General features: G+C 35.5%; 1 protein-coding gene across 6 annotated transcripts in view; it reads right to left on the bottom strand.

Moving 5' to 3' along the window:
* The window catches only part of CPEB3 (cytoplasmic polyadenylation element binding protein 3), a 102718-nt gene that overhangs the window by 52350 nt on the left and 26352 nt on the right, over positions 1-24016 (bottom strand). For 4 of the 6 annotated variants that reach the window (XM_026094130.2, XM_026094126.2, XM_026094127.2 and 1 more), the window contains exons 3-4: positions 15475-15634; positions 2466-2522 (exon numbers count right to left, since the gene is read on the bottom strand). In XM_026094130.2, coding sequence (XP_025949915.1) covers positions 2466-2522; positions 15475-15634 — 217 coding nt within the window. The remainder of the gene's footprint in view (positions 1-2465; positions 2523-15474; positions 15635-24016) is intronic. The other 2 variants (XM_026094128.2, XM_064514060.1) reach the window with 2 other exon arrangements.

Below are 24016 nucleotides of genomic sequence, written 5' to 3'. Positions count from 1 at the left end.
CATGAACCTAGATTGCCATGTAACTTCAGAAAGATTGCATACACCATTAGTGATAAAATGAGCTTTGAACAACAAGTCTTGGGGATTACTACTGTTTCTTAGCAGGAAAAGAGGAAAAGGCTTATGTAGTGACTATGGAGAGAATGTGAAGGTTGGGTTTTGTGGATTCAGCAGCCAGTGTTTAGTTGCATAGAAATTACCTATAGATATTGCAAGCATTATCATCATTTGAGTAAGTCATGTAAGTTCTCTAATTTTTTCCAAAAATTACTGGGCTGAAATCTCTTTTGGGAAATTTTCTTTACCCAAACTGCAGCTGGCAGCAGAAAGAATATTTCTTCTTGGGCTACCTTCTCTTAGTGTATTTCACCATGGCAAAGAACATGGATCACACAGGAGTTACATAGTTCTAAATTTGTCACTTTTAGCCGTGTATAAAAGATTTACATGATAAACTGCAAGTAATTTCTAAGCCTATGCACCTGAACACTTGCTTTTTGATCTTAAATCTTCACAAACCTTTAAATCATCAGAGATTTAAGACCAAAAAACAATGGTTTCATAGTACAATAAATCTAGCTTCTGGGCTCTTAGTAATGACCAAAAACGGTTTGGCCTAATCTAGTAAAGCACGAGAGGCAGAAGAGATGCAGGAGAGGGGAAATGCAAAAGTGCTTATTTAGAGCTTTCTGCTGAATTTTACTCAAAAGAACAAGTGCTACTATTTTGCATAAATTGTATGTTTATGATTCCAAGTCTGTAAACAGTTAATATTTCAATAATCCCATAATATTTTACATCCTAGAAATGTATAAACGTGTTTTGTTTAGGACTATCGGTTATTTATACCACTCTTTTAGCCCTATACCAGGTCTATAGTGAGGAATGATCTTTATTTTTACAACCAAATTACAGAGCTGCCTGTAAAATTTCAAAGGGATTAGACAGGGAGTAAGAAATTCAATTTTCTTAAATTTTGTTTCCATTAAAAAGGCAGCTTCTTCTAAAATTTATCTATCACTGAAAGAAATCAGAATAGAATACATTCATCCACTTCGGAATGAAAAACTCACACAAAAAGCTACCATATTATATAAAATCAGAGATGTTTCATTTTAGGACAACTCACTTTTATCCCATCTTTCAAAAAAATCCCTACGCTGTAAGAAATACTGCTACATATTCTATAACAGAGATCAATTGTTTTTAAAAACTCAAAATCAAACAAAATCTCCCACCTTCACAATTCTATTACTATTGAAATCAGCTTATTGAAATGCCCACATAAAAACAAAAAATACATTCTGAGACCAGAATTCATGTCAAAGCACAGCAGACTGTACTGTGTAGAACTTATTTACACCCACACACACTTGACCAGCTTTCCCATTCAATAATATCTCTAATTACATGGAGCATTTCTCCCAATTAATTACCTGACTTCAAATAATATCATGAGCCTAATAACAAAACATGGCATATGTGATACTTCTGACAAGAGAAACTGCAAAAATGTCATGTCATTAACTATGTAAAGCTAAGAAAAAGAGCACTAACAGTAAGTTTTATACGTTCTAAAAACTGGCATTAAATGCCTAAAGCTTAAAAGTTAAATCTTGCTCAACTGCTTATTTCCTTGAAAATTTCTATTAGAAATTTTCTATTTTTAAAATTTATAAAATTAATTCTTAATCCTGTTTGGTAGTACACAAAATCTAATTACAAGAATCTAAAAATCTGAAGCTTTCAACAATACACAGCATGACTTATACAGACAGTGCAAAAGTAAAAGAAATTATAAACCATTAAAAAAAGCAAATTATAAAGAAGTTAGTAAACTAATGCTAATACATCTGACTAATACAACATTCTAAGCAAATACTTACATTTCAAAATACTTATAGAAATTTTTTTGTGGAGATGTAAGCTCACTGCAGATTAAAAAAACCTAGAAAAGTTTGCTGAACATTTCCATAAACCTCTATCTTTTCTTCAGATTATAAATATGTGACAATGACAATTTCTTCGGAAAAATCAAGGGAAACCAAGAAACTAAATGCCATCAGTCAATGCAATTTTATGCAAAAGCTGTAACAACACATCCCAACAAAAAGAAGTATGTCTGGAGAGAGACTGGAAATTAAAGTTACAGATTCAGCACGTGCGTGCGCACACACATGCGTGCACACAAAAGAAGGAACAGAAACTTGTTGCGCAATACTATCTAGAGCAGATGTTACGAAGGCTCCAGTGGAGCACATACAGCCACACAAAGTATTCAATCACCAGTCCTACGACAAAATCAGAGATAATTGATTTATGAAAGTTATTTTAAGATAGTGCACATAAACTTCAACTATTATTAATATACATTTTTGTCTTTGACGGTACAGCTACATATACATATACATATGAGAAAGAATATTTAACATGACAATATTAGTCATTAGATATTAACTACTTACTATTAAGAGCCATAATATTATCTGTTCCTGGATGATGGAAGTTTATTCCCATACGCCCTGGAATGTAAATAAAAGTTGTTTTTAATATTTTTATTTCAAGACTAAATTAAATTCATGAATATTAAAGACTGCCAAAAGGGATGAATGGTCAGGGTAGCTGAAACTTCCATCTATAAAAGATAACATCCCACAAGTACACATTTAAGATATTTAACACCGTAGTAGCTTTTATATTACGTAGTTAAAATACTGATAAAATCACAAAATAAACAATGAAATAAATATTTTTAGTACATCCTTTTACTTTGTACTAGGAAAAGAGTATGTTTACCCTCTCAAAATAGGGCTTCATAGCTCAACCTTCTGCTTGCTGCAGTTTTGCTATTTATTTTAGGCTTCAAATAAAGCGTACAGCATTAAAAAGTATACATAATTGTAATGGTAACAATAAATCACTATTTTCTATACTACCTGTGACACCAGAAGTCCTTGAGTTACAGATCACTGGAGATTGGGAGTGCTTACTCCATTTTTATATTTGTCCTTAAGAAGCTGCTGTTGCTCACTGTTTGAGACAAGATACTGGGCTGGAGGGAGCTTTGGTCTGATAGAGTACAGACATTCATATGTACTTTGAAAAAGTACACATGGGTCTAGGAATAATTTATTCCTGACCCTTAACATGAGGCTATAATATAAAAAGGGTTCTCCGTGAAATTGAAATAAGCCCTGCTGGTCTGACACCAGTTTCCCAGGAGCTAGAGAGATGCAAAATAGCACCAATTTTCTCAGGTGAGATTTAACTGTTGAAAGGTTGGCTGAAAAGATCTCTAGTGACTTCGGGAACCGAAAATGGAAAGAAATTCATACAGTTATTTTGTTTGAAAGGAGACTTAGTCCACAAAAATCTGCTCACTTTCAAAGCAAGAAATGAGCTAATTCTATTACTGTTCAGATTAGTCTTGGTTTCTTAGATACTGAAGCTGAAGTATTAAAAAACACCCTGAGGAAACTAGGAATTTCTTAATTAAAAACCCTACACATAAATTTAAAGTTGCAATGGATATTAGTCCTTGCTTGGAAAAGGATTAAAAAAGGATCATTATGGCCACTTAAAAATTATTTCCTTTATATATTTAAGTTACTTACAAGCGTTGTAATCCATTTCATATACCGTCTCTATCGTTAGATTTGGGGTTAAGTTTGGGTGCTGAGGATGTAGAAGGCTTTTTTTTTTTTTTTTTAATACATGGGCACTTGAACCTGGGAGCTCAAGATCCACTCTTATACTAAAGAAACAATATTACCAGTAAGTTCCTCTAGCATAAAATCCCTTCCCTATTTCTAACCAAGCCAAGTTTTAACAAATACGCTTTCACAGAACGGAACTGAGGCCAATCTTCTAGTTTCTTCTTGTCCAATATTTTCAGTTCCTACCAAAAAATTAAAGCCTTCTACTTGAAGTCGCAGTGACTGTCGTGCTGCAATTAATACTCTTTCTGAACAGACGTAACAAGAAGTTTCAGGACACTTATGAAACCAAGTCACAAGCAGTTTAAAAAAAAACTAATGTATTTTCTTCATATGATGAATTTCTCATTCCTTCAGAAAAAAGTGCCCCCACAGTAAGAGGATAACAAAGGAAACAGCACCTCCAGAAAACAGGGCAACGGGAAAAGAAAGGTAAATAACATTTCCATTTTAGTTTCCAACTCCTCAGACAAAACTTCTGAGATTTTCATTAAGTATTTCAAAATTCCTAGTTACAGACATAATTGCCTATAGATCACAATATATTTTTGCATTAATCTTACACTGCAGAACCATTAAAACTGCCATTATTTCAGTTAGCATGTGCCTGTGCTAAATATCCCAAAAACATTGTCAGATTGATAGCAGTTCCCCTTGCTTAACAGCATATTAATGAGTATGAGGTTACAGGTATTTTTAGAGATTAACCTATACTTGTAAATTAATACTTGGAATAGAAAAGAGGGGACTGCTATGAAATAACTAGAGTAAAATATGAACGCAGACTGCTTGGGGGTTGCCTCTTCTCTCTTCTTCTGCTGAAGCTGAAATTCTGCTGTTTGACCAGTTACAGAAATAGAACTGTATCTGTGACATCTGGGCTTGGGTTTTTTCTCCCTCCAGGCAGTCAGTGAGCCAGGTGCTGCTTGCATGACATTTTATCACCTGCCCTTGGCCTGCTATTTTTAAACTGTTCTTGTCAGCGCTATCTTTTAAGAGGAGCAGAAAACACAGAGCAGCACAAGCAGCACATGTTCTCGTATGAGCTAAGCGACAGCGCACGATAATTCTGTGCATCTTCAGAGAACCTCCAATTCCATAGCAACAAATTAATGAAATACTATCAAAACACACTTGTATCAAAAGCATTCAAACAGGCTGGTAATGCACCAATCATAAGAGAATTAGTTACCTTATTATATAGCCTTTCATGTTAAATACATTATTTGAATACTTTATAAATTATTCAATTGAAAAAACAAGCCATATGCAGGTGACAGAAATGCATAATTATCTAAGGAACAAGTAGAGAGCACAAAACCAAAATTATTAATTTATATAAAGGTGCAGCATAAAACTGCAAAATGCAGTTAGAAACACGTACTTTGAAGAAAATATTTGGGTTAAACATAGACATGACTATTGTAAACAATCATTTTAAGGGAAAAGCACATGTATGCTACCTAGACCTCTACGAAGTCTACGTAAGTACACATTTCCAATTATAGCTTTAATATGAAATATCCGGATAAAATTTCTACTCTTCAAGAACCTTAGGCACAAAAAGCAGAAATGCACGTAAGTTAAAGCGCAGAAGTTACAGACTCCAGCAGTTCACTGAAGTCATAAGTAGGAACCCTTCCAATAACAACGTCCCCAATATTTGTATTCAGTGTACATCTGCCATTTTCAGTTTGCTTGTCTTGGTTTCATAACTGTCTACAGAACATATTTTCAATTATATACTTTTATAACACACTAATTATTACTGTACTTAGGCTGCAATGAAAACTCTTAAACATAAGCCTTTTCAACTGCTAACTCAAAAAAAAAAAAAAAGAAAAGAAAAAGAAAAGAAAAAGAAAGAAAATTGAATCCCATTCCATACTTCTACTCTTTAAGCATTTCAGACTACAGACAAGGGTTCAATCATTTTTGTATAACCCAGGCTGCTCTTTGCATGATGCCTAGGCCATCTCATTCCTTGAATTCTCTCTCCTAGCAGCATTCAGACAGATTCGCCCGGGGGGACTGCCTAGGTGCTACATGTCCAATATCATGCCTGCCATGGCAGACACCTCAACTTCATTCTTAGAGGACATCTCAAGTACTCTAAGCACATACATTTGTACGTGCGTCTTTTCTGAATTATATTGGAAATAACAGGATATTAACTTAGATGAATGAGATGAATTTATATCTACTATTTTCCTAATGCATTAGCTTTCAAAGTCATTTCAGAGCTCTGTCTATACTTCTGGCCAATTTACAATTGTCACTTAAGTCAGGTGGAAATGCTTTCAACAGAAGATAAATTTAATTCTCAATAAGTAAATATGGTTAAGATAGCAAACACATTTTTTGCCTTCCCAATTCAGACAAGTTATTTCTTTCTAGATATTCAAAATGATTTGCACGATAATGCCAAAGTGACTCACATTTTACCTTCCTTTGCCCACTCAAGCTTCAAGTACTTGAAGCTAGGAGTTTCAGGTCCCTCAGCTGATTTGTTCCACTGTTCTGCTCTATGCAATACCTTGGTGTTTGTTTGCATACGGGTTGAAAAGGGGGTGCTATGTCACCGGAACAACCTAAACCTAACCTATCTAACCATAAGGCACTCCTGTCATACAAGTTTTCCTTCCTCCTAACAAAACATCAATAACAATGATAAATAGAAAAGACTGTATGTCCTTATTTGGTGCCACTATAATAAATCATAAACTAAAGATTAAGCCTATATACAACATACCTTGATTTCAAGACTTAAGACATAAAAGAATAATTGTCCATATTTTCTTGGCCTACAAATTTTACAGTGAATATTGTTTGCTATTTTTTCCTATTTTCAAAGTCAGGACAACACATCTGCCAGGTGAAAACACATCCTTCTCTTTCCTTAGCTTTGCCACATGCATTTCTTTTACTCTGTTCCAGATGTTTCTAAAGAAACTTTATTAAGAGGGCATACCTCAGTGACTGATGATGGATATTGTGTGTATAATCATTGCTGTTTGAACTCATCCCTTTCTTTGTAGAAAAGTGCCACAATTCTGAAACAATTTTTAAATCTTCCCAACAAGTTGAGGAAGTCTACTTTTCCCACATTTGAACATTTTTATTAAATCTTTGAAAAACAGGTAATCTTTTTTGAATTGTCTAGATAATTTCAAATTACATAAATATTTTTCAGAAAGAACGTAGTTCCAAAAATGACAATCCTGGATATCAGGCACAGGTTTACCACTATCACAGTTTTTGAACAGTGTCCAGCGCCATGCTTGCCTACAGTGGTCGCGTTAATCTTGGCTTTAAAATCCTCTTTTTAGTGACCTGTTTACAGCTATCTGTAAAACTGATCTTTGATTTCATCATTATATTTTTGTGCTGCTATTACTATTATTTTTCCTTTTGTCTGAAATGTAACTTGGAAATGCCCATCACCAACCAGGTCTGTAAGTAACACTTCTGCTTTAAGAGACTTCTGAATGGTACTCATCCTGTCTTCTCAAGTGCATTATGTGCATTTTTATCTTTTTGTTTGTTTCTTTTTAACTTGTGAAACCCTAAACAGCTATTGGACATCAACATTCACTCAGTCAAGGATTTTTAAGATTACAGTTAGCTATTTGCATCATTTTGATGTCACTATTCCAAGGGAACGTTTTTGATTATATACTCAGTAAAACTTCTTGCACTCTGTTACATCTCATGGCTTTCACCAGGACTGACCATTTATATTAACACAGCAACTAGTATTTGGCATGACTTTTGCCAGAAAATAGCAAAGCTAGTTCCTACTTTTGACCTGTCTGAACTTACTGGGAATAAGAACTTCCTCTCACATAGTTCTTAAGATCATTGTTGATGCCAATTACAAGTCAAGACTAGAGATTCCAGTGCCCAGGTCAAGTGGAACTGGCAACAGGACTAGGTCGACTACACGTCCTTTTCTTATTTGCGTAAGTATTTATAATTCTTATCTCTTCTATAGTATGATTTCAAAGTTGGTGCCAACAAAAGTCAATATAAAATTGCAATAGTTATTTGGAGGAACAGGTAGCAAGTGTGGTATAGAGTGAAGTTCAGACGTGCAAAGTACAAAAATCAAAGCATGGGCACCCTGCCCTCAAACATCTGAAACAGGGAGTCTAGTTTACAGCACAACCCAGCAAACAAATGCTGTTGCCTCAACCATGAGTCCCTGCTCCAGGGTTCACAAATGGCCAGAAAGCAGGTGAAGGGTAACAATTTAAGTCATTTTTACCTGAGTAGACCACAGATCATTCCCTCTCTTCTTTGCCCAAAAATAAAAATAGACACTTCACACTGATGCCACACCACTTCAATGTACAGGCCCAAAACAATTTCCACAACAACAGTCATATAAGTAAGGGTCTGTTAGTATTTCCATAACGAATGATTAGAGAATTATAAAAATAAAAAAATAACTCCATGAAGAAGTTTGTGTCTTATTGTTTTATTATTATTATTTTTTCTTTCTAAGTGTATCACCCTTTTGGTCACACATATAATGTAAATGCCTGTTTGTGACCCAGATCTTTTACAAACTAACATACTCAGTAGAACAAAAATATTATAGTTTGTCAAAAGGAAGTGATGGACATCTATTGTGCTTACACAGTATATACTTTTACTGTGCGAATATATATTGAGGCAATGTGAACAGACGTGTCTAATCATCAGTTACGAAAATCTGTAATAAAGCTTGCTGATACTAACTTCTTCTCATTGAATAAAAAAATACATGCCATCAAACGGTAGAGAAAGCAACCTATAAAATATGGTAATATATGCAATATTATACATTACCATGAAATGCATTCTTCATAAGCAAATTATGTTGCTCCAATAAAACACAAATGTCTTATATATCTTTAAATAGCACAAATATTTTTTTAGCTTGAAAACAGTTATATTTTCAAAATATTAGTATTTTAACTGTTGAATATAAAAGGAAATCTAGCTCTACTTATAAAGTGTAGACAAATATCTGTACACATATACCCATTCCACATGTAGCTCTAGAACTGTACTTGAAAGAGGAATACTGGTAATCTAAAGGAGGGGGATAAAAATCAACCAATATGAAAGCAATCATTTCCACCAGCAGTTCACATTAAAAAATGCGAAACTCCCAAAACTGGGGGGGAATGGAGGGGAGTGAGAAAGGAGAAAAAGAAGAAAAGAGTTTTAGGTACATGTGAGGCCAGCCCTCAACAGCATAATGAAATAACGGAAATAAAGAGAAGGAAAAATTGATATCTGCATCACCAGCTCCCTAAACAAAACAGCAAAAAATCCTCCTGAAAACAGATTCAGAAGGTCAAAGACAAGGACATGCTTGATGTCAGCACCAGAATTAAGAAGTATGCTCATAGTACAGGTTCATTGAAGTAAACATTATTTTTAATTTAAGGAAAAAAAAATATGAATCCTTTAATGGTCATATTCTGTCCTGACACAAAGATTAAAGAAGGATTTTCTTGTATAAGCAGTGATTAAAATGCAAAGGAAATAGAGTATGTTTCCTTTAAAAGGATTAGCTCGGGTGGCCTAATTTTACGCACAAATAGATGCGCAAACACATGTGTCTACTCACTCTATTTTTCCTGTGTATTTACGGAAAGGAGTCTGATGAGCATCAAGATTTTAAGAACTGCTGTTACAGTGCACTTTTTCTAACAAAAGTGTTACAAAGAGTTGCGCCTAGGTGGCACCATTTCTAGGGCTGAGATGACATTTGTCCTATTTGCATGACCTTTGTGTTCAGCTGCTGACTAGCAACACAACTATGGTCATTCACCTTCACCTTCCTCAGGTCACGCAGCAAGCTTACACCTCTGCTTAAAAAAACAAAACCAAAACCAAAAAAAGTACAAACAACTAGAGCAGAACAAAACCATGCACTGAAGGTGCAAAACCTTCAGCACACAGAACCAAAACCATGCACATGAAGATCAAGATGGAAGAGTAAACATCTATTCTACATGTATTCCAATATTCCCTAAGTCACATACAATCTTCACAGTTTTCAAACCTCATAAAATATAGCTCAGTTACTTTTAAAAAACAAATCTTAAATTTTACATAGTAGTAGTCATAGTAACTACTGAAAAACAAAATCAAAAGTTTCCCCGTAAACACTATTTCTCTCTCTGGTTGTACATTCGTATTCAGTCTCAAACAATCTCAAATCAACAAATGCTTAGTCAGCAAGTGGGTACTCTACTGAAATGGTATCACATATTTAGCACAAATTCATTATGTATCACTTCTAGAGTTTGCCATCCAGTAAAATTAATTTTAACAAAACCTACTATTGAAACTCTTTGTACATGTGTTGCCTCCAAACAGTCATACGTGAAGATGTGCCACATTGATACATCATAAAAACTAAGAATTTCTGCTTCATTGGGGATTTGCACATTATGAAGTTTGTTTTCACTCTGACTTCGAATGAAAAACAAATATTACAGAGCTATCTACTCTAACAGTACATTAAAAAATATTTCAAATGGTTATGATTTCCCACCTCAATTTTATATTTTTATTCAGTTTCATGATTGGTCAGTAACACATGTACAGCACATGATCTAACACAGATGAAATACTCTATTTTAAAATAGAACAAAGGCAGCTGCTAATTATTACTAATCAAAATATTTTTTTATAGATCAAAATGCCTCTGTTTGCATTCTAATGCAATAGTTTGACACTGATAAACATGTTGCAACACTGACATATTGCACCATAGACAGGAGACACTGACGTAGGAAAGAGAAAATGGTTTAGTCAGTAATAAATAGCATATACCCATAGTTATTTTCATAATTCATTGTTTCCCAGCAGCATTTGGTAGAAGCAGTGCATAATAAGTACCAACAGGCCATAAAATATTGCAAATATGTCCTTTCCTCACTCAACAAAAAAATCTCTCCAATATTTTTGTAACGTATGATATACTTTATCGGCAACCCAGAGAATAAATAAGACAGGTAGTTCAGGAAAGCCATCTTAGAAAATTATTTACACTTCTGCAAGGCCTGGCCTGGTTATGAATGACACACAAATCAACCAGATGCCCATGGCCATATGCAATAATTCATCTCTAACAGGAAGAATCTTATCAGTTCCTTTATTGTACTTTTTCCTCTTTTTTTCCTCCTCTCTGAGAGAGGAAAGGATTTATGAGTATTGACTGAAAGGGGAAAAAAAATGTTGAAATTGGTTTTGACAGCAGAGAAAAGGCGTAGGGATGTCTAACTGTCTTGGGAGTGGAAGAAAATGAGACTTTTAAAAATTATTATGAAACAAATAGTTTACAGTCTTTAGCTCTCAAGGCTTGAGAAAGTAAAATAATTTGTAAAGCTACACAATCCCCAGACTATGATGGCAGCAAGAGATGAACCTACAGCAGGATATCCCTAAGTAGCAGGAAAAGCTGAGGGGGAAAAAACCAAAAAAACAAACCAAAACAAAAAAACCCCCACAGTTTCAGATAGAGACAGTTTAAGAGCTGACACTGAAAACCTTCTCCAAGACTGGTCTCAAGATAAATTGCAGCATAGAAGGGTAAGCTATTAATTTATCCAAGTCCAGAAACCTCAGAGTTAGGTATCAATTCTCTCATACAGCAAGAAACACCCAGGAAGAACTAAATGGTCCTAGGTGGAGAGGACCAAGTAAGCCCGCCAATCAGACTGAGTGAGCACTATGTCAATACAAGTAATTCAGTACTGTGAGACTGAAGATCATTTTGTTTCTGCTGCACTAACAATCCTTCAGTCTCTCCTGTTCCCCACTTGAAAGCAACACCAAAAAAAGCCACTGAAGCACATGCCCTCCCAAAGCCAAGTGGAGCATTTAGAGAAAAAAAAGTGACCTGCTTCAGTGGCCTTGAAACAAACTGTCAACTTCCACGGCCCACAGGACAGAAAGTCTGATCACCCATCAGCTTCAGAGCAGTTATGAAGCTTCAACTACTACAAACAAGATGACAAACTTCCTTTCATGCCCCCAAACCTCTTCCCCCCACCCCCAGAGAACAAAGCAGAGCACAAGCAACTTATCTACCTCCAAATGAGAAGAAAATATCCCAGAACCATCTCAGTCTTGTCTTCATATCAGAATCTTTAAAGTTAACCCTTCCATTCATATTCTAATCTAGAGCTGTTGTCTTATAAGCAAAGTTGTTATTTTTTGTTTCAGGTATCTGTTAGGATGTGGGGGTGCACATATGACACTAAGAAGGGCTATGCTCCAAGCAAAGTATCCAAGTTCAGGCACACTACAGGCAATATTTCACTAATGAATAAATACACAGAAAGTACTTCTAAAAATATGCATTTGTGGAAAACTTTGTTGCCCAGTCCTGAAATAGCTGCGCTGGCTTTGTACCATGCATTATAGGTTCCAAGACATGCATAGTTTTTGTTAGAATTAAATCTTTCCATCTATTTTCAAAAACAGAGGCCATTGCTACTCATCTGTTCATCTCTTCTGTTTAAAAACTTTTATGGTAAGTATTAAAACTAGTAAGGTCAAGTGACATGCAAGTACTCCTAGCAAAAACTGTTTGAGAAAACAGGGCTCATTTACCAAAAGGTGAATGATTAAAAAGATAAGTAATTTGAGAGAAAGCCACCTCGTTACTTTTTTTTGTTTGTTCTGTTCAACTATTTGGGTCTTTTAGTGGTAGTCCTACCTACTATCTATACAAGAAAAAGCTGCACAGAACTACAAGAGGACATGGTCACAGATGACAAAAGAAGGCAAGATTTCAAGAAAAACAAAACAAAACATAGTTGATTATAAAAGAAGAACGAAGACGGATAACTAGCTCTGACATTTGGTTAAGTTACTATATTTCAGAAAGAGCAGGTTCAATTTAGTACAAGAGGCATCCATACTGGAATGTCTATGAGGAACTGAAAATCCAGTTTCCGAAGTATATAAACAGTTTATTCAAAAAGCTTTCAGGAGAAAATAAATGAGGAAGGTGACAATGGCTGGACAAAGCAAAACCAAGCATAGTCGATCACATATTTTCTCAAGGTGTTTGCAGACTAAAATGTGCTGATACTGTAAGGGGGAGGGCCAGAGGAGAGCGGGATAAATAAGAAAGTGAGATTACAATACAAGATGAAGTGAAATCTGAGGAAGGTACAGAGAAGGGCAGCAGATTAAAACCTTCTGCATCTGTGGTAGGGGAAAAGGAGAAAGTTATACCTATAAGGGGAGAGTCAAGGTATCAATTTTCTTTGAAAAGACAACAGAGAAAACACAATAGGAGAATGATGTGAGTGGATGAAAGTTGGCAGAGAAATGGTTAGTTTTTTAGGAGAAGGATTAAGTTAAAATAATAAGGTAGATCTGTTTAACACAGAGGAAGACGACACTTCTTCTTGGAGGAGAGAATGAATCTGTCCTGAAAGAGCCACTCCTACGAATATTGCCAGTCACGCTGCATAGTGCGAAAACAGGCCAAAGCTGGGGGCTAGCAAAGTCAGCCCTGCAGCTGAATGGAGGAGGAAAAGAAAGCAAGGGAGGGAATTAACTCTATCAATGGAAAAACAACAGCTGGGCAGAGATAGAGAGAGAGAACTAAGAGCAGGCAAGGATTCTCCAACAGTTACTGGACAGCAGGCTGGAAAAAAGCTAGGTGACAAGGCAGGAAGGACAAAACTGATGGCAGCACTGAACGAGACAATCTCAAAGTCGGAAAGAGGACGTTCAGCAAGTGACAGAAACCTTTGGTAGAGAGAAAATTAAGCTAACAGCCCGACTTGCAAATGGAAAAGACTAACTCAAATTTTACAATTAATACCCAATTGTTTGCTTTTCCTCTTTGAGGAGGAGGAGAACAGTTGCTACTGCTTTCTAATATCTCTTCAGACTAATAAGTCTCCTACATAAATTGATAACCTACCAGAGATAAAAATATTTTTTGGGAAAAAGATATTTTGCTTGAGAAGCATGAATTTTAATAAAACTAAGAACTCCATTTTTACCTCATGCATTGAGATATCAACAAAATTTCAATATAAAATGGTGTTATGACACACTGAGCTGCAGCTGTGATATATGCCACTCACAGCACATAAAACAAAAACAGCTCAGCTGACTATTGCAAATTATTGATAGGATAAGCTAACAACACAAAAGAATGAGAAAGTTGTATCCGTTACTATTTTGTGTGCCTCTAAGATTCTGATCTGAAACATTTAAAAAGTGGTTTAAGAGAGACAATGATAGAAGTATAGGCAAAATGGCTCTGGTATGATTTTAAAGTCTTTTGCTAGAGTAATACAACTTCTAATCCTGTTTTCCTCTTTTTTTATTGCTCAGCTTCATAAGGAAATTCAGCTTTTAAAAAATGATTGTATATTTAAATATATTTAGCTAGATTATAACAAAGTTAATGGGACATAGTGAATGCTTAAATCTCCGTAACAGCAATTTGGATTTTTTTTTTTTTGATAGATAGACAAATGAAAATTATCAGTCATATAAAATGTATTTCCAGCAGAAACCTCGATTTTGTAGACTTTGATTTTTATGAACTTCAGGTTAACACCTTTGTTGGAGGACTATGGTCAAACTTTTAGACAGCTGAGTAACGCTTAAAGACTTGAAAGTATGAAGGCTGTAACACAGGAAAGTTCAGGATAACAGTGAAAAGCACAGGTTAAAAAAGCTGAGAGTACAGAATCCAGTTTGGAATGGTATAAGCACTCCCTACCCAGAAAGATGGTGAAAGAGGCATATGAACTAGAAGAAATGTTTTTTCATAGTAATATATACATGACGATGGGGAGAGACGAGGCAATTCTCCTACCAGAAGAGTATATATTATGTATACGCATAAAGAAGTGCATACAAAAGCATATTTCTTCTCTATTGGGCCCAGTGTCCTGATTTGTTAGAGTTTGGGAATAATATGTAGCTCAGAACTTGTTTTGTAGATGGTTTATTATTAACTTCAGTCCTCACAGGAAAATACTTAGCAAGCCTGTGAGCAAGACTGTGTACCTGTTTTGAAATTTAACCAATGAAAGATTAAGACAGATGAGTGTGTAGATCAATTAAGAATAATTATTCATTGAAAAGCTGCCCCGACTCTTCATTATTCAGTGTCAGGCAAGTACTATAAATAGTTTAATCTGCAATGCTGCAACTGATGGAATAGATACAGTCCTGTAGCATAAGAAATCCAAAATTCCCAGCACTTAACACAATCTAACATTTGTTGGCTCTCCTCTAGCCATGTGAAATCCAAATCAAGATACATTTATAAAAACAAATCTGAAACAACTGTACGGAGTTAGCATGATAAAGTGGTTGTTTTACGACCCCACAAATTAGCTGAGATCCAAAACCAAAAGTAATGTTAATTTTGAACAAGATATTGAACAGAATGACTGGACTCCAGTTTCACTGTACATTTTCTGAAGTGGATGACTGCAGCAGGAGACCCAGCTGAGCAATTTGCTAATACACAAAATGAAAGTAAGTTTCAGAAATGCGACTTATTAGATAATACTATGATTGTGCACTTACAATAAATGTATAGACATTTCACCTTACTCTCCTAGAGTAGAGAACATTATCTTAAGATGGGGAAAAAGTTTTACATAACTGACAACTCATTCATTAGCAAAAAGGTTATAGCAATACTGAAAAGCTGATTTTTGTTTAAACACCAAGCAAGCATGGACATATGAATATTCCTAACCTGTAAAATGATTCCTCCACATTATATCAGCGAAACTCATTGGTGGGCCACTGGGAGGGTAGTGTTTACCTTTCAGAGGCTCATGATCAGTCCTTATCATATCCATTAAGGAATTTTCCAAAGAGTGCAAGTTAAAAGTGTCATAGGGCCTATTCCGGTCCTAAAAGAAAAAAACAAAAGGAAGGAAAGAAAGACTGTTACAGAGTAATCATTTTCTATCACAGGCTCATTTCTTATTTTGTAAAGCTCCAGCATGGAGTCCAACATGCAAAATATAAAAAGTGCTATCAACAAGAAAATAAATTAGCAAATACACATCTACAATTGTTAAAATGATAGTCCTTATTTTGCAGCCACCGCTTTCACCAATACAGCTATGCAGAGAGGCTTTTCAGTATTTCTAAAAAATATGTACAATCAATACTTAAAAAATAATTTAAATAACAACTTCAAAATAAAACAGTATTAAAAGTTTATGCTGATGAAGTTAAATTGTTTAGGATTTCAGAGATTTTTGTTTGTTTTACAGCTTCTTCATCCATCTTCTGACACAGTGCTACCTTAACACTGAGCAGAAGCAAGCGATGCTGAAGAAGCCAGCAAACATATTTGTCTCAGAAAGTACTGACTGATTCCGCAAATGTCTAACATGAGCCTCACAGGTTTAAGGAAAGTACACTAGAAGGAAGACAAAAACAAGACAGGATATGCAGCACTTTCACTCAAAAACCTGAGTAAGGGTTTGTTTAGTTTGAATTTCTGATTTTTAAATTGCTGCATTTGAGTTATTTTAATTGTTTTTAAAACTTTTTAACATGTCTCCTATTAAAATAACAATTTCAAAGTTCAGCTTTATTCTTAAGGACCTAAATATCTTTATATTTTGTATGGTAAAAACAGATATAACCAATTTACAAATAACCTGAGAAAGCTGAAGTGTTGTTCATGTTAACAAGATTAGGAGATGATTCTACTCAGAAGAGAGTGTGTGAAATATTTAGTCTATTGCTTTTTAACATTTTACCTAGTATGGAGAAGAATTTAAGAGGTCAAAGGACAACTACAAAACCTAGGAAGCTTTACAGGGAAGATTCTAATCCTTTCAAGTATACAAAAAATCTCTTCTTCCCCTCATTTCCCTCAGCATGCAAGGTTAATAGATAAAACGCATGTATATGACTTCACTGATAGGGACTAATAGATAAGGAACTGCAGGAGTAAATTATCCAAACAGTTTAATAAAATGGAAGTGAGAAAAAAGTAAGCATACTTAACAGAATGAAAGCAAGCAAAGGAATATTAGGATTGACATTAGGGAAAAGTTTTAGCAATATGATCAATTATACTATAGAAAAATATCTAAAGTAAAAGCTAGAAATCCTGTTCCAGCATTATTCAAACTTCAGATAAACAGAGCTCTTGATAATATTATGGAGGGAGCAATCTACCTGTGCCATCTGGACCAGGGAATTCACTAATCTCTAATATCTAGAGTACTGTATGTGCTGAGTCAGTATAATAGAATGGTCCCCTTATTCTAGTCAGACAATTTAAAAAAAAAAACAAAACAAAACAACAAAAAAAATTATTTTTCTTATTCTCATTTCTATCAATAAAATGTAAAGGACAAGGAGGTAAAAGATGACAGTTTTCATTTTTTCTTCATATGCTATGTTATGCTACAGTTAATAAATTCCACTGGGCAAGCCGAAACCTTCAATGTCACATTTATACCCAGAAAATTCCTGGAAGAATCTTTTCCACACACTGCTTACTTCAGTCTCCTGGCTTGCAAGAATAAAATTTAAAATCCTTAGACAAGGAGTAGCAGTATCAGTAGAAAATGTAGCTCAAGTTTTGTCTTAATGCATACACGTTATTTCTCATGAACACTCTTTTTCTTACGCCATGTTAAAAAAAAAAAACAGAAGGAGAGTATGAATTAACCGGTATAATTAAGATTTTTTTTTAACATTACTATTCAAGGATCCAAATAAAAATTTAATAATAAAATAATAACAAAATTATAAAATGTTTACAGTTACAGAAACCTCTCTGAAATACAGCTCTTCCTATTCCCAAAGATCTCATGTTCCCACAGTCTACTGTAAACCCAAAATCCAACTTTCCTTCTACAATATGCTAATTTTGTATTTTCTAAAAGTGGAGTAGCACTATTGCCTTCATGCATTTATTTCCTCTACTGAGCATTTTGTGGCAGTCAAACATTATGTACAAAGAATCTTTTTTTCCTGGTAGAAGCTATATTAAACATTAACATTCAAGTGAGCTCACTGATTTTCATCATTTAATTCAGATGTTATTGTTTCTGATTTTTATGCTTTCTGCAGCTGGTAAAAATGCCAACATTTGTATATGGTATAAAAATGTACTTCTTGATATATTCAAACTGATCAATACGTATGTTGTGTGTATACAATCATATATATGTAACATGAAATAAAATTTATGCCAGGTAATCTAAAGTAGATCTTGCCAAAAAAAAAAAAAAAAAAAAAAAAAAAGGAAAGAAAAAAAAAAAGCTGATTTTTTTTCTGGCATATCTAAAAGAAAAATCTACTTTAGTTAAAGCAGCTCACTGTTTGGTAGCGTGTAGTAGAGTGGAAGAGTTGCTTTTATTTCATATTCACTTTCTTAAAACAAATGCAAAGCTAAATTCAAAAGAAAAAAAGCATAAATTGTATGTAAAGATTTCCATTCTTGTGATATATCAATAACTCAAACAGTACCTATACTATTGCCCCAAAACAAGAATTTTAGTTGTCTTTTTCTATTTGTTTCTTTTAAAATATTTATCTAAAAGATTGTGTTGTGAGTAAGCCAAGTTTTACAGTACTGGACTACAGTATGTTTTAGAAGGGAAAATATGAAAGCTAACATACAGCTTGTATCCCAAAATAGGGAGTTAGCGGTAAGGAAGTATTTTTCAGTCAGGTCCCCTGATCTGGTTTACTATCCAGAGAGCTGAGCTGGCAAAACTAACGCTGGCAGGAGAGCAAAAGGGCAGGATTGCTTCTTTTGCCACAATGATAGTTTATTCCAGTTTTAAACATTCCTGAGATTGCCATCTTGGAGGCTGGGAAGAGTGAGTTCAGAAGAGTTCACAGCCTATAAATTGTATTTAATTTTATTAACATGTGCATGTTATGTTTTAAGGCAAAAAATAAGCATACACTACTATATTTGAAGATTGTTTCCTAAATTTAGTAATTTTTTCTGAGAAGTCTGGTGCTACTGTGCACACACACAGGGTGATGTTTCCTTAGTTCTCAGCATCAACAGGTTCTCTGTGTTTGCTAAACTAATACTGCTTCATCTCCCAGTTTTGCCTTTCGTATCACTTCCACAGACTACCAGATCTGCTGCCAAACAATCAGAACAACAGAAACAATTCACAAAGGTCCTCAGTAGCACATGAGAACTTTGCAAGGAAGTTCTGGGACCAGGACCAGGATCAGAAATCAAAATATAAGTGACAGAATGGTGAAGCAGACTAAAGAACTTGGGAAAGCAGCTTGAAAATGCAGCAAGTCTGGAAAATCAGCTCGGGGCCCAGAGGAGACAGACATCCCTAGACCTGCTTAGATATACTGAATTATGGATAAAAGAGAAAGCTCCAGCTATGAGGCCCTTTGGCTACACAGCAATCATTAAGCTAGCAGAAGATTCAGTCCAGCCTGCCAGTACTGGATCATACTTTTGCGCTGCACAGACAGCAGCTACTTTCCTGTTGCTAGCATATATGGCAGCATATTGCAGTTCTTACGATACTCTAGTGTTGAACAAATGAAAAATAGCTAAGAGAAGATCAGAGAAGATACAAGTGCCAAAACTTTTAACCCCAGCCCTGACCTATTCATATGCTGAGTTGAAGAACTGTTACCTATGCATTCATGCATGGCATAGTCTTCTTCAAAGATGTGTATGTTAAACATAATGAAAAATTACAAATGAGTATGCAGGATCAGATTTTTGAAGGATCATAAAGACTGGACCTCCAGATGAAGTTAGCTATCAAGTTTCTACCTTTAAATATCTTACCCGTAAGGCTGATTAAAAATGTCACAAGATATATAGTATCTATAATCTGTCTGTTAATTAAATAAAAAAGGTAACTGCCAAACAATAACTGCAGAGTCAAGACATATAAAGAAAATGAGTAAATAAAATAGTTTGCATTTTGCCTAAATTTTACACTTTTGTGCATATGTATTATGCTAGTCTTTAATTACACAAACATAATTATTTTTCAAAAGTCTCCAGTCTCCATCCAATGCATATAATGACCCTGCTCCAGTAATGAATCAAAACTGTGCTTTGAAGGAGTCTGTTTATCCCTGGGACAGACGCTTGTGTTGTTTATTCCAGGAGATGGCTGAGGTGTAATCAATGCGTCAGCAAATTCCAGGAAGGGAAAAGATGTTCTTAAAGTTAGGTTACAATAACTTAATTACAAAACAAAGATTACTTAGCAGTAATTGGAGTTCTCTGAAATATGTAATTGACATGTATGTACATCCCATCATTTGAAATCAAAATAACTTTTCCCTTTGTCATAGCCTGTAATACGGTATGCTTTGTCCTGTACCCATCAAACTCAGAGCATAGGCATGTAAGGGCAAAGCATACCCAGCACTACTTCAGTCCCCTCCCAGTAGATACACAGACTAGGGCTGAGCAGGTAAAGGATGAGAAAAGAGCATACAGCTACATGGACTATGAGTACCTGCATGATAGCTATTCATAATAATTTTTTTTAATTGACAGCCCATATGCATGTACTTACACTACAGATGTTTCCAGGAAATTTTGCCCTGTCCTAATTAATGTAGAGGACAGGGTTGGAATTCTTCATGCAAACAGTAACAGCGGTCACTGTCCTACCAAACACCTTAAGACCTAGTGGCCTTCAGGGACAGAGATGGCATAGTGTCTGGCGAGCAGAAGGATGGGGTTCCTCAGAGCTGGAAACCATAGGTTGAGACAAGCATGGCTCACAATGCTACTGGAGTTTGCTTAGGCTCTTACAAACCGCATCGTGATCACAATAAAAGGTTCCACCCTACAAGTGCCAAAAAAACCAACAAAAAAGATAATAAATTGCATCAAGGCAGTGTTCTTTGAAAAAGGCCAGGCCTTGGCTTCATTCAGAAATGGACATGAACTGCCTAGATCTCCAAAAGGTTGAGTAACAGTAATCTAAAGGTAAAACCCTTGAGAGAATGTAGAGTAACAGACTCCAACTTTGAAGTGCGAGCTAAATGTTCATCTCTTGAATAAAGTAAAACCCAGGCATCATTTTAAGAAGTAGTGTTGCACGTGTTTTTAAAGACACTATCTTTGAAAAAATCCACCTTCATAGAGGGGCAAAGAACTGAGTGGGTTCAAAGAGGGAAATCCATGAGAATATGTAAAATCAGGTTAAAGTATATGCAGCATGCTAGATGCCTAACACAAAGACATTTTAACTATCCCTTTGAGAACTCTGAAAATTTTGACGACATAAAACAAGACCAGCTCTACAGCTAGGGCCATAACAGATGTTAAGTGGACCTTAATACAGCCTAGCTTCTTCACCAGCTCATTCACCTTGAACAGGCAGCCCAAAGTAATTGGAAGTGATGATCTAGAAAAGGAAATGGCCAACATATTCCATGCCAGAGATAGGGAGAACATGCACTTTGCTCCAAGAACTGAAACTGTTTCTTCTTCCTATGCCTCTGCAGTGGGTTATGGCAGTGGAACCACTTTTAAAACTACAGTCACAAAGGACAAGTTTGACCCTGAGAAAACATGACAGGAATCTAATAATGCATAGGATAAAGAGGAAAATTGTTGCTGTCACAACAGCAATACCTTCCTAGTATCAGCAGCTGTTCTCACCAGGACCAGTATTCACTTCAAACAGCCCAACCTGGCCAGGGGTGTCTCTTGGCAGTCACAGGCTCTAGAACTAGACATGGTTTTAATGGCCCTCTCAAACAAAATTCTACTGTTCAAACCTTCCCCCACTGTCACTCCTTTTCACTTTAAAGAGAACAGCAAGCTGAGAACGTGTTAGGAGATTTTTCTTTATCTAAAGCAGATGGATATAAAGACAAAGATATCTTGCATGTGTGCTGAAGGATAGAATTAAACCCTTCCAGTTGCACAAAGATGAAAGGTACCTTTAGGAAGAGTCAGAGATAGAAGAAAAAAAAAAGTTAGCTACACAGCAGAAAAACCTCATCACAGCAGAATACTCCTTAACAGATTTTCTAAGAACTTAAATGGCATCCAATATCCCACTTTATTTTGTCCATGATTTCATCAAAAGGGAGGGCAGAAAATCATCTTTCCTCTTAAAGATACTGCAAAGATATTGTTGAGACTACAGTCTTGAATGAAGGGATGGTAGACACCTTAGTGCAGGAGGGTTATCAACTGAAGAAAACTTAGCTACATCCAGTTCTTGGATCTATAATGTTGGACATGCTGTCCAAGCGAAGCTAGCATCCATACTCAAAATCCTTAAATATATATTTATGCATATGCTGAATTCATGTTGCCATGGTCATCTGCATCTGGAACACAAAATACATGCTGAGTTGAGAGATACATCCAGTCTGCCCATTTTGTAGTATGCGAGTATGTCAAAACTCAGGTACCTAGACTATTCCAACAACACAGTCCAAAAATTCCTTGTGTCTATATATTTCAGTCCACCTACTGACTTCCTGCTAAGCTTCCTATATTCTGAACAGTATCTCAGTTTCATGTACTTTATTTCATGGTGTTCTACATTTTCATGCTGCCTGCACCAGTATCTGCACAATGCAGCCTGACTCTGCCAAGCAGCAAGATAGTCTCCACTCACTGAACTCCTGCTTATAGGAGTACACCAAAAGTCCAGTTAGGCCCACAGAAGTCTGAACATTTTCTACCCACCAGATTATGGACATTACGCCTACGGTTTAGATCAGAAGAAAGAGATGAGATTCCAGAGAATGGCTAAAATACATACGGTTTAAACAACTTTCCTATCAATACAAACTTCTTCACCACGGTCACTGCGTTTCATTTTTCTGTGCCTGACATAAATCTGGATTTGGCTGCACAGGATTGCTAAGCATTGCCAACTAAAGCTGAAGTCAATGGAAGCAGAACTGAATAAATACAGTGTAAAATGCCAGCATCGCTTTAAACTGAGCTCAACCTCTTGCATGCGCGCTTGCTCTCATTCTCTTTCTCTCTCTCTGTTCTAGCACCTGCCAGAGGTGTTATGACTAACAGCACAAGGAAAACAAGTTGATCTCACTCCAGCATCCCAATCCAAAACAGCAAGAACAGCAACCACAAAAAAAATACTATGGAAGTTTGGCCTGGGACATGCTCAATCTGCCACGATGGTGCACACGAACAATCATGTACAGCAAGCTCCTAATATTCCCTGAGCCTTTCTTCCAGATCCTAGCAGGCTTCAGCTGTGAAGCTCTCTTAAACCTCTAGAGTAACAATTCTGCTTGTACTTGCACCCTCAGTAAAGCTGAAAGCAATCATTTAAAAGGTAGGAAATCTGGAGAATATGGTCACACGGTAAAATAAAACGATCATTTTGCAAAAGAATCTAAAAAACTTTAAAATAGCAAGTGTTACTTCCTTTGCAGCTTGGCACTGGAATGCTGCCAATCACAACATGACTGACAACACAGATGCAGGCAGAACTAGAATAACCACAAATTTCAGCATTTTTTTTCCATTTGATGGATTTTTAAAAACATAAAATAAAGAGGGATAAAATGTAGGTAAGAGGGAAAAACATGGTAAATTTTTCTAAACCCATGGTAAAGAACATTACAGTACAGGTACTGGTACTAAGTACTAGTAGAATTTATTTTAATTCCTCTTTCTTTTTTGATCTTCTCAGTTAATTATGGATAGCATTAAATTAAGGAGGATTCATTAGGTACCTTTTTGGGGAAAAAAAGGAATTCTTTTCTTATGTTATTCTTGTTCTTGGAGCGCCCATGGAAGAAAGACATGGACTTTTCATATATTTGTCTTTTCTCTTGCTACCAACTGTAGCACATTTTATTTTAGCAAGTGTTCAGAAGTTTACTAGGCAAAAGGTGATTTTTTTCCCCCTGTAGCTTGTTGAAAAAGATTGGAAGAAGAAAGAGAAAATTTAATACAAATATAAAACAATATCTAAACGTACACAGATTACAGAAGGACTACCATATTATTTGAACAATACTATTTCTGAATTCTAGTTAATAATATTTAATCTGTATTGTATTATATAAATTTTTGCAGTTTCTATGCAAGAAATTAGAGTGAATCCAAAAACTATGAAAACTTGACCTAATCAGGCAATTTTTCCACCAAGACTGGTAAAGGTTGTATTCAAATATTAACCGTTTACAAATTCTGAGTTCTAAAAAAGAGTTCCAAGGAAACTAAAACCTTTCAGTGAAGTGTTTGCAATTTTTATTTCCAAATGAACTAAAAAGCCCAGAAATAAGATAAGATACAACAGGCA

This window comes from Dromaius novaehollandiae, chromosome 6, assembly GCF_036370855.1.
Source record: "Dromaius novaehollandiae isolate bDroNov1 chromosome 6, bDroNov1.hap1, whole genome shotgun sequence".
NCBI lineage: Eukaryota > Metazoa > Chordata > Aves > Casuariiformes > Dromaiidae > Dromaius > Dromaius novaehollandiae.
This window is presented reverse-complemented; position numbering and strand designations above follow the sequence as displayed.